The following is a 12,534-nucleotide window of genomic DNA, read 5'->3' as shown; positions in this document are numbered from 1 at the left end:
AATAGCATTTTTGCTTTATCTCCCACTTCCACCCTGAATTGTGTCTCAGGTAAGAAATGATCTAATTGCTTTGTAATTAGAAAAGTTGCCATTTTACCTGTTACTGGATTTCACGTTTTTAATAAGAATAAAATTGACAGTGGAATTGTAGGCACCAGTCACAGGCCTATATGGAAATTCTTACTTTAGAGATAACAGACACATCTGAATTTTATAGATGAAGAAAATTATAGAAAAGCAGTTGGTTTTCCTATTGCTTTTCATGACTCTTTGGGTGGGACAATGCACAGAAATGGGGGCTCAGTATGTGGAAGGGCATTCCATTTCTTGAAAGCTTAGATGTGAAACTATGGACCTAATTTCCAAATGTCATAATCAAGAAGCACCTTCCGTTAGGGACTGATCAAACTACTATGTTATTTTTTTAAAACCTGAGCTTAAGAGTGTTAATGGTCATGAGAAACTTATGGGCAGTGTTTTACAGAATCACTTAAAATATATATCCCTATAAATCACTGTTTAGAAGCTAGGAAAAAATCATTTGTGTGTTTACCTTATGGGCCCTACACAGTGAAATTAAAAAAATATTTGGTAGACTTCTCTCTGTAAACTGGTAAGCAGAAGAATTTAGTGGTTAATTCTCATACATTTATTTTGAAAAGTCAGACATAGCTTTAAACATTTATTTAATTTGCAGTGGGTAGAAATCATAGAATGATAAAACCACATTCTATTCTAAGCTTATAAATTGCTTCTAAGAAATGGAATGATGAAATTATAAACCTTTTAATAGAGAATATAGGTTGTGGAAATGTATATTAATTTGAGACACAGAGTTAAAAAAATAATGTTCTCAAGGTTATATGCAAACAGGCTCTAAAAAATGGAAGGTTGCTGCAAACATGATGTGACAATAATAATTAGAGCTCTGAATGTGAGAAGTTCAGAAACCAGACCACCCACTGGAAAAGCAAATATGTACAAAACAAATTTGTATTTTTTATGCTTATTCTAATTGTAGCGGGGAGTAAACGATTAAGGTTAGCCCATTAAACAGGCCCAGTAGCTTTGCTACAGAGCATTTAACTTCTCTGCTCTTGTTTTTCTTCAATTTTAAAAATGGGAAATAGCTGCTTCAGTGGCAAAGTGCATTGTAAAACGCAAGAATTTTCAAAGAATTCAATTGCTCTGCAGCGTTTAATTTTCATGTTGATATACTCATCTGAAGAGGTATAATGCCAATAACTTGTGGCAATAATGAATTCTGAAATTCAAAAGCTTGCTTCTGCTTTCATAGTATAGATTTGTCCTGAAGACAGCAGGCAATCCAATGCAAGCCTGCTTCACCCAGAAGGTGTCTGCAGATTTTTGAGTTTTAATATAATAACCTGAAAATAAGATCACAGGAAATGTATTAGTGACAAATGGATCATCATCTGAAATTGATTACCTAGCATAAAACCACCCCTATAATAAATCTTTCTAAAGAACAATCACCTTTACCTTGAAAAATACACACGTTTATCCTTTCAGGAGAAGACAATGAAATATTTAAGGTATTCTGTTTGCTAGACAAATGATTCCTTCACGTTCCTAATAAGCCTGCTTTAGGTTTTCTAAAAAATACAGCTGGTATTTTACCTTGTTTAGTGATCTTTCCTGCAACAGAAACCAAATTCCTTTTCAGCTTGGAGTCGAGCAGGAAGCTAAGGAAAAAAAAAATAGAGTTAGCATTTCTTCATTTTAAGGCTGAACAAAGAAACATGATAAAGTCACAGTTGCCTTTCACAGTCACAGAAAAACAGCTTTGTAGAGGCAACTGGCAAGACAGTCCTCCATCCTTAAAGGAAAGAGTCACTGTAAAGCTCAACTACATCAAAGTCCTTCAGTTCAAATTTTATTTTCTTTTTGAGGGAGAATAGCCTAAGCGTTGGGAATCTGTATTCTTTTCCTCTTATCCAAAATCTTGCTCTCAAGATCGTCCTCCAGATCTTGTAGAATAATCTTTGTTTAACAAAGATATTTTCATAAACTCCTGGGCTAGGTGGTACCTCACAATTCTGCTACAGTCAAATGAGTCTCATGAGTCTGTGTGCTGTAGACCCATTAGGTCCATATGTGCTGTAGACCCATTAGGTCCATATGTGCTGTAGACCCATTAGGTCTATAGCTCATTGGTGGGCCACAGAATGATCCAGAAACGCAAATACTTCAAGCAGTTCTTAAGGGTGAATGACTTTTGTAATTACATATGATTTATTTGAAGCATGAGAGCTTAAGGAGTTATTAAAATTTGGTAAACTAAAATGGGTTTGTTATGGGCCCTAATTCTGGATTTTAGCAAGAAATTCAGCTGCCAGATGACCCTGGGTAACAGTGCAAATGTCCTACATCACATACGTAGATAGTTGGAATAGCATGATTTTTTATGAAGAAAAATTTGTGGATAGGACATCAGTTGGTGTTGTCTTGAACTGGTCTTGGTTCTCCATTGCTACTGTCTTAGTGTTATTTCTGGCTTCTTGTTAGCAATTTACTTTTGGTTAACTTTACAATGTGAAATAATGCATATTTATATAACAATATTTTGGCATTACATTTTTTCTTAACACTAGACTTTAAGGATTGTATAAATCGTGGTTCAAATAGGCTCATCATGTTCCTTTTGCTAAAGAAGATGTGTTTATAACTCCTCTAAGATTTATTTGTTCTGCTGAATTCATCCACACTGGGCCTCGGTGCCTTTTTCCTTTGAGTTCTTTCTTTCCTTTTTTCAGAACAGTTAATTTCTTTAAATTTGCTCATGGATTTTGCACGCAAATGCTTATGTGACCTATTTAGTTCACATTTGTTGGAATGTCTCAAAGCATAGTCAGCATAGAAGGCTTTCATACTCCTTCTCAACAAAGAATTCTTTTTTGCATTTTATAAAAATGAAGAAATATACAACCCACCTTATTGCCAAAGGGTATGTCATATGACACATTTTCATTGTGGGCATTTTCATTACCTAGAAATACAAACTCTGTTACTATCTCTTCACTTGTTCACACATTTAATAATTCCTTTATTTAGCACTTAAAAATATATATGCGAAGAATAGGATATGGGTAAAGAGAAAAAATATTAAAGAGATCCAAAAGGGCATATTTAAATAGCACCCTTGACAAGTATGTATTAATTTCTCCTACACATAGGGATTGACTAGAATAGGATACTCAAGGAGCTGCTTCAGCTCAGAAACAATCCAACATCTTCGAATAACAAGCTCCACTTGATTATGCCTTTTTCTTCCTTTTCTCTTCCCCATTTACCAGAATCAGGCAATTGCAAAGCACACTTTTTTTTTTTAAATAAAAGTTTGTTTCTACTGCTCTACCTTGGCCCATGCTACTTCCTGCTTTTTCTCACAGGTTTCTCACTTTCCATCCCAGCCACGTGCCTCTCCATTCCTGCAGTCAGCCCTGTGCTTCAAGGCTGCAGGCAGTGTTTGGAGCTCATGGGACAGCCCCCAGCTGGCCTGCAGCTCCCCTCTACCCTCCCTACCTTCTGCACCCATCCTCCCCCATCACACTGAAGGGAACCCCTCCAGCTATTGCGGGCCATTCCAATTTCATTTGTCCTATCAACATCTCCCACTTATCAAGCAGTTAGCTCCATTTGCACAAATCATCATCTGTTTTTATAGTAATCTCCACGATAGAATTCTTTTTTTTTTTAACATCTTTATTGGAGTATAATTGCTTTACAATGATGTGTTAGTTTCTGCTGTATAATAAGTGAATCAGCTATACATATACATATATCCCCATATCCCCTCCCTCTTGCATCTCCCTCTCTCCCTCCCTATACCACCCCTCTAGGTGGACACAAATCACTGAGCTGATAGAATTCTTATCTGCATTTTACAAATGAGGAACTGGGGCTTAAAGAGTTTAAGCCAAAGGCCACAGCTAGTAAGTCATGAAGAGCCAGGTCAGAGTTCAAAGCAGGTGCTTCTTTTACTATATCACAACGCCTCTAGCATTGCTATTCTAGAATCATCTCACATTTATTTTGGATGTCAGGTGGTTTTGCTTACAAATATAAAATCTCTGTGAGTTTTTACGGTGACCAGCTTAATCACATTAGGTTTACATTAATATAAAAGTTGGTTTACTATGAACTTTGTTTTAGTCCTAAATCCTTCTATAAACACCAAACACTTACCATTGGGATGGTGCACAATGGTGAGCTTATCTACAAGACAAAAAAAGCACATTCTACTGAGTTTTGCTCAATATTTATCTTAAGGTTCCTTCTTCTTATTGTTTGACTACTTTTGTCCTTGAAGTGACTATGTAGTTTCACAACGTGATTTATACTAACCTCCAGCCACTAAGTGTGAAACTACGTCTTTTAAAATTTTTGTCTTTTTTCCTTCTGACACTTGTCCCACATTATTATGATTTTAGATATATTTGACACTTAATAAAAGCTTCCTACTCTGCTTTTTTTTGTTGTTGAATTCTTTTTTTAAAAAAATAGATCTTTATTGGAGTATAATTGCTTCACAATACTGTGTTCTGTTGTACAACAAAGTGAATCAGCCATATGCACACGCATATCCCCATATCCCCTCCCTCTTGAGCCTCCCTCCCACCCTCCCTATCCCACCTCTCTAGGTGGTCACAAAGCATCGAACTGATCTCCCTGTGCTATACAGCAGCTTCCCACTAGCCATCCATTTTACATTTAGTAGTATATATATGTTCATGCTACTCCTACTCTGCTTTGATATTCTTTTAGCCTGAGCTATTCAAGTATTTTTTAAAATTAACCTTATTCAGAACTACTTACATACAGTACAAGTCACACATTTTTAAGTGTATAGGTTGATGACTCTTGACAAATCTATACAGCATATACCCATCACCCCCATTAGCACAGAGAACATTTCATCTCCACAGAAAACTCCCTTGTGTCCCCTTACCTCAATTCTCACCCACCATTACCCCTGATGGCCCCTGAGCTGATTTCTATCTCTATAGATTTGTTTTATCTAGAAGTCCAGATAAATGGGATCTTACAGCAGGTATTCTTCTGTGTCTGGTATCTTTCACTCAGCATAATATCTGTGAGATGCATTCTGGTTGTGTGTGTGATAGTAGGGATCCCTTTTTACTGCTGAGTAGTATTCCATTGTGTGAATATATCACAATATAATCACCTAATCTCCTATTGGACATTTGGATTGTTTCCACTTTGGCTATTATGAATGAAACTGCTGTGAACTTTCATGAACATGTTTTTGAATGAACATATTTTCCATCTTTTCTTTCTCTTGAATAGCTAGGTTATCTATCAATAGTAAGTGCATATTTAATATTTCTAAAGTTGTCACAACACTTTATACTCCCATCAGCAATGCATGCAGTGCATGTCCAGTTCTTCCACATTCTAATTGCTTAACTTTGATAATATTAAAAAATTGTAGCTATATTTGTTGTGTATTGGTACCTCAGTGTAATTCAGTTTACTTTTTCCTGATGATTAATGATGTTGAGCATGTTTTCACATGCTTATTAGCTATTTTTCTTTTTGTGAACTAAGATCTAGGTACTAGATGTGCTCACTGTTGCTGGGCTGTCATTGTTTCTAGGTGCTTTCAGCAGACAGAGCTAAGGAAATATATATACAACTATATTTCTATATTTATGTGTAACATATATATTGGGTTGGCCAAAACATTCATTCAGGTTTTTCCATATGATCTTATGGAAAGACCTGAACAAACGTTTTGGCCAACCCAATATTAACAACCATGAGTTGTTATGCTTTTACCTCCAATTCCAATCCAATACTACAGGATTCATTCTGGGCTTCCTTCTTTCCTTAGTTGTAACTCCTTTCTCTGACAATAGGAAACCTGGCTCTCATTATCAATAGTGAATTTATTTGTTTACTCAATGCTAGAATATACATAAAGTAGTTTTGAAATTGCTTAACTATACCCCTGTAGAGAAATAAGACCTACTAACTGGAGTATAGAATACAATCTTTATGTACTGTTTTTTTCTTTTAATTTTAGTCTTAGAATATGCTGTTTTCTAAATTTATTTGTTTTTTTTTTTTCTATCCCCCTTTAGTGTGGATATGTTATTTATTTGTAATACTGCTAGGTTCGTTTTCTTCTGCTTATATTCCATCTTGTCCCCTTCTCAGTCCCATCCTAGTTTGCTGAATATGTAAAACATTAACAAAGTTCTAAAAGTCAGACTACAAAGAGATTTACTCACAGAAGTGTAGGGTTTTTCCTTTCTTTCCCCTTTGGAGTCAGGTTGGGTAAATTTTATTTTTAATTAATTTGCTCTTTTTGTCTGAGTTGTTTAATGTATTGGCAAAACTTAATTATATCTCCTTAGAATCTTTTTAATGTCTGTAGGATCTGTTGTGATAGCCTAACTCCTGATATAGGTAACTCTTGCTTTCTCTTTTTTGCATGATCATTTTTGCCATGGGCTTATCAATTTCATTTACATTTTTAAATAACTAAGTTTTGGTTTTGTTAATTTTCTCTATTATTACTCTGGTTCATTGATTTTTGATCTTATTATTATTTTTTCCTCTCAGCTCTTTTTGGAGAGTTGCTTTTCATTTTCTAGTTTCCTAAGGTGGAAGCTTAGATCATTGATCTTAAATTTTTCATCTTTTCTATTTTCACATTTATAGCCATATATTTCCCTGTAAGTACTGTTTTGGTTGCATTCCACAATTTTGTAATGTTGTGTTTTCATTATCATTCAGGTTGAAATATTTCCTTGTGATTTATTTGACCCCATGCGTTATTTTGAAATGTTGTATTTAATTCTTAACTATTTTGAGAGTTTTTTTCTAATTTCTTAATTAAATTCTAATTTATTTCTGTTGTGGTAAGAGATAAAAGATTTCAAAAGACTGAAATCTTTCAGAGAACATACTCTGAAGATTTCAATCTTTTTAAATTTATTGAAAATTTTCGATAGTCCAGTATGTGTTCTGTCTTGCTGAACTTTCCATGTACACCTTAAACAAACATGTATTCTGAATTTTTTTTGATGCCCTGTTCTGTAAAGTCAATTAGGTCAAGTTTGTTGACAGTGTTGTTTAGATCTTCTATATTGTTACTGATTTTTTTCTATTTCTTCTATCAATTACTAAGAAATAGGTGAAAACATCTCTGAGTACTATCAAATTTTGCTTCATGAGTTTTGAGAAAACTCATAAATACATACACAGTTTAAGGTACACAAATATTTAGGATTTTTGTATCTTCCTAGTGAACTGCCCTTTTGTCAGTTTGTAATTTCCTCTTTTGTCTCTTGTAATACTCTTTGTATTGAAATTCATCTTGTCTTGTATTGATATAGCCATGCCAGCTTTCTAATGCTTACTATTGGCATGGTAGATCTTTTACCATCTTTACTTTTAACCTATCTGTGTCTTAGATTTAAAATGCGTGGCCTCTCACAAAGTTGGGTATTACTTTTTTATCAGGCTGGAAAATGTCTACCTTTTAAATGATACTTTTAATCTATTTACATTTAACACAATTATTGATATGACTCAGTTTAATACTAACATCTTGTTCTTGGTTATTTACTAATCCATTTTGTTTATGTTTTTGCTACTTTCCTGCTTTACTTTTTGGTGAATCAAATAGCTTTTTAGTGTTATTTTATTTCCTCTATTAGTTTCTTTATCTATCTATCCATCATCTACCTACTTTATAACTAAGATATGTACCATTAACTTACAGTCTATTTAGAGACAATAGTGTACTTCTTCATGCTTCATGTCTTACACTTGACACTTCATCTTTCTTACCTTAATCTTTCCTCTTCTTTATAACTGATTCTTTATATTCCATACTTGGAACTACATGTTACAAAAATTTTGCAACCATATAATTCCACTTATCTGCACCCTCTGTATTTGCATAATTGTTTTCACATCTTTTCCTTCTTCATATGCTATAATCCCTAATTTAAGTGTTACTATTTTGCTTTAAACAGTTGTTTTTGAAATAATTTATGAGAAAAAAGAAAACATAATATTTTATTTCTATCTGCTTGGTAAAATTTTCAGTGTTCTTTATTCCTTAGTGTGGATCTGAGTTTTTGTTTGTTAATAACCCCTTCACCTTGTATGACATTCTTTAGCATTTCTTACATTGCAGTTTTGCTGTCTATGAATTCTCTGATTTCGATTATCGGAAAATGTCTCTATTTCAACAAATTTTTGAAGGTTATTTTCCCTGGATATACAATTCTAAGTGGTCATTTGTTTTTCTCTTAGCACTTTAGAGATATTAATTTCTGCACTGTCTTTAGTCCTCCATGTTTCTGATAAGCAATTAGTGAATATGTAGTGAATATGGAATATGCTTATACTTTTCCCTCTATATGTAAAGTGTCTTTTTTCTCTGGCTGCTTTCAAGGATTTCTCTTTATCTTGACTTGAAGTAGTTTGACTACAAGATGCCCAGATGTAGTTTTCTTAACAGTTATGCTAATTGGAATTTTTTGAAGTTCTTGGAACAGTATGGAGGTAGCTTACATTAAATTTGGAAAGTATTTGACCACTATTCCTTTTAAAATGTTTTGGCCCAAACTCATTCTTTTTTCCTCTGGGATTCTGATTACATGTATGCTAGACTGTCTTATATTGTACTACATGTCTCTTAGGCTCCATTCATTTTAAAGTCTTTTTATCTCCCTGTTCATCATATTGGATAATTTCTGTTGATCTGTCTTCACGTTCATTAACTCTTACTTTTGCTATATCCAATCTGCTGATAAGCTCTTCTGATAAATTTTTCATTTTTCTTATTGTAATTTTAATTTCTACAAATTTCCATTTGGTTCTTTTACATAGCTTCGATTTTCCTGCTGAGATTTCATATTTATATACTCCTTAAAACCATATTTTTCATTAATTTAAATATGTTCGTAATTTAAACTTTTGTCTGCTAAGGTCAATAACAGGATCATCTCAGGTTCAGTTTTTATTGATGGCTTTCTTTTTTCTTTTCTATGAATTACATTTTTTTAAATTTATACCTCTTCTTTTATTAAAAAAAGCCCTGAACACTGGACTTTAAAGATAATCTGTTGTATATTCTGGATTCTGTAATATTCCTTCGATGAGTGTAGGTTCTTGTTTTAGCAGGCAGTTTGATTACTGGCATGAACTTGTGGTAAGCTTGGTCTTCTGCTTTTTTTCAGTGTTGACCTATAGTTAGCCCAAGGTGTTTTCTAAGGTTCTCAGTAGGACTAAGCCTACAAACTCTGTCTTCTGTGGGGCTCCTGTAGGGGCTTGGTTTTAAGCTTTGCTGGGGCATGTCTAGAGTAGGTCTTGCTCTAAGTCATAGTCCTTACTCATTATACCTCTTGGGTGTCACAGCAGGATGCCAGGTGTTTTAACAAAGTGTTAAGGAGACCTTTCCACTCTGGCAGGGCAGAACTCAAACATCCTCAGTTTGGCTTTTTCCTGGCTCTGCTCAATCTCCAGTGTCTCTGTTCTGCCTTCAAAGTGCTAAAAGCAGTTATCTTGTATGCCTTGAGTGGTCTTGCCCTGCACATGTACAGCTCATCTCTCAGCCACAGACTTTTGGAGTCCCTCACTCCCTCTGAGGTTACCTCTCTACGCAGCTACCTCCTCTTCAATGACCCACCATACACATCCCAGCAGCTCTGGCTGCCATGAATTCTGATCTTTGCACCCCTCAGTTTGACAGGACTGCTTGCTTGCTTTGCAGAGATTGTAGCCAGAAAATCAGTCTCCTGGGCAATCATGAGAGATATCTCATACATTTTGTTTTTCTCTGAGATTATAGTCATACATTTTGTTTTTCTCTGAGATTATAGTCTTAGGCTGCCTATTGTCTACTCCCTGAAATCAGTTGCCTCATTTTTCTGCCCAGTATTTGTATTCTTACAGTGGGAGGATTTGTCTGATACTACTTATTCCATTTTGGCTGGAAGGGGGACTAGTTAATTCCTAATGATTAAGAGTATTAACGGGCTTCCCTGGTGGCGCAGTGGTTGAGAGTCCGCCTGCCGATGCAGGGGATGCGGGTTCGTGCCCTGGTCCGGGAAGATCCCACATGCCGCAGAGCGGCTGGGCCTGTGAGCCATGGCCGCTGAGCCTGCGCGTCCGGAGCCTGTGCTCCGCAACGGGAGAGGCCACAACAGTGAGAGGCCCGCGTACCGCAAAAAAAAAAAAAAAAGAGTATTAACTTTGGATTCCAATAGACGTAGGTTGTAGTCTCTAATCTGTGTGTTTAGGGGCTTCTTAGTTTCTCAGATTCTCAGTTTCCTTATTTATAAATTGGGACTAATGCCTATCTCAAAGGGTTGTTAATAAGATAATATTAAGTGTATAGCAGATAACTAATAAATATTAGCTACTACTACTACTTAATGTTTCTTAGTAAAATTATTTATATTGTTTGTAATTTTATACATTGTTAAAATTTTTCTCTTATTCCACATTACAATGGAGGTCTGTAGAACTCAGTTATTTGTAAATTAGTCTTGTGTTTATGACTTTAATTATTTTAGAAAGTATATTTCTGTTTTAGAAAACATTTCTAAGAGAGCTTAAAGAATTCTCTATGGAAAAGTAGATAATAACCCAATAATGTAAAAAAGAAAATGAATTTTAACATGGTGAATTTCAGCATGAAGTACTAGCTAAAAGCTATGCAATATTATTGAAAATGGAAGAGATGGAAGCTTTCAAGCTTTGCTAGTGGTTGTTAGTTTTTAATTATTTGTGCAGGGGTAGGGACTTGGGGACAGAGTGATCAGAGAGTGACAACGTAATTTATTTTCAATTTTGGAATGTGTTGTTTATCTTTGGAGAAGATTTACCGTCTTAATAATGTTTGGTTTGTGTTAACATTCAAATAAATGCTTTTCCCCCCTGGGAGCAACTGTTAATTATTAGCAAGGAGAATCTGCGTTGCAAAGAAGCATGATAGCTTCGGGACAAGGCAACACGAAATTTATAATTTAAAATGATCCACATGTGGACAGTTGTGAGAATTGACTATACTGAGAATATTCTACCTTATTAAAAAAAAGTGTGACTCCTTAATAATTTAATACCCTATATAATGACTCACACACACACACACACACACACACACACAAAAACACAGAAAAACAGCAAACAACTGGAGCAGAATTATCTTATTTGCAACTTACATAGAAATCAAAGGAAAGGAAGTAATTAGCGTGTACTGAAGGTCCATTATGGGCCAGAGAAGGTGAAAAGTATTTTATCTGTTAACTTAGACAACCAATTCCAGATACATGTACAATCATTCCTGTTTCGCAGACAAGGACCCTGAATACCAAGGATTAAGACACTGTCCAGTTTAAGCAGCTGGGAAGTGATAGAGTATAGATTTGAACTCCGGCCTGTTTGACTCCACTGTCCTTGCATTTTCCACTCTATTATTTTTGAATAGCAGGCAAATTTTACTTACTGTAGACATTTTCTTCTTCTGGCCTTTTCCCAATAATGCAGTCTCGTAGTTGGCGTAGTTTTTTCTTAATGAGGGAACAACCAGGAAACAGAAGTCAAATTTCACAAATTTGTCATGGATTAAGATGAAAACTTTAACTACTACCACCAGTACCACCACTGCTACTTAGTGTTAATTTGGTACTTACAATGTCCCAATCACCATCCTTGATACTTTACATGTATTATTTTACTTAATCCTCACAACTTCATGAAGTGGATAAAAAACATCATCATCTCATTTTACAGATACGGAATCTGAGCTACAGAGAGGTTAAGTAACTTTCCCAAATCACACAGTTATAAGTGTTAGAATCAAGGTAGAAACCCAGAGCCCAATTCTTCTGGGAGCTGTTTACCCAATCGAACACCTGAGGCATCTACATTGGCTATTTGGTGTCCAAAAGCAGGAGGCCAACACAGTGATGGTCTGCTGCTGTCTGAGCCGATCTCCAGCCTCTGCAGGGTACATGCCTTACTAGAAATTCCTTCTAAGAGCCAGGGACATGGTAGCAAATGATACACAAACTGGATTCCCTTCTTAACTCACCTGTGACCTTTCTTTGCTTTCCAAATATTCTACATTGAACATCTATTCACTATTTAACTGAAAGGTAAAGCAAGCTAACATTCAAAAAATCTGCTTTTAGAAGAGAATCTAGAGTAGCGCTTTTCCTAAGGGTTGCCCCCGAAGCCTAGAAACCATTTTTCCTAGAGTTGTTTTCATTGCCTTAAAGATCCCTTCCTATAAGTGGAGCAAGGGACTCACTGATTGTGAGTAGGAGTGAGGAGAGCTAAAGGCAAGGTTTTCTCAGCCATCTCACCTTTGACTCCAGGGATTCTACATGGGTCTTCATTATCCTAGAAACTCTTCCACTATTAACTCTGTATTTGTGCCATTTTTTCTCCTATTTATTTTCCTAGGATAATAACTCTGTCAAGAATAATATAACTTTACAGCTACCTCTGAGAGATTCATTC

General features: G+C 35.3%; 1 protein-coding gene across 1 annotated transcript in view; it reads right to left on the bottom strand.

Moving 5' to 3' along the window:
- Nucleotides 1-1,646: 1,646 nt before the first annotated feature.
- Nucleotides 1,647-12,534, bottom strand: part of BANK1 (B cell scaffold protein with ankyrin repeats 1) — a 301,567-nt gene continuing 290,679 nt past the window's right edge. The window contains exons 13-16 of the mRNA XM_065877749.1: nucleotides 11,516-11,579; nucleotides 4,210-4,239; nucleotides 2,955-3,010; nucleotides 1,647-1,706 (exon numbers count right to left, since the gene is read on the bottom strand). Of these exons, the coding sequence (XP_065733821.1) occupies nucleotides 1,647-1,706; nucleotides 2,955-3,010; nucleotides 4,210-4,239; nucleotides 11,516-11,579 (210 nt within the window). The remainder of the gene's footprint in view (nucleotides 1,707-2,954; nucleotides 3,011-4,209; nucleotides 4,240-11,515; nucleotides 11,580-12,534) is intronic.

This window comes from Phocoena phocoena, chromosome 5 (assembly GCF_963924675.1).
Source record: "Phocoena phocoena chromosome 5, mPhoPho1.1, whole genome shotgun sequence".
Lineage (NCBI taxonomy): Eukaryota > Metazoa > Chordata > Mammalia > Artiodactyla > Phocoenidae > Phocoena > Phocoena phocoena.
Note: the sequence above shows the minus strand (reverse complement) of the source record. Positions and strands in the feature narration are given on the sequence as shown.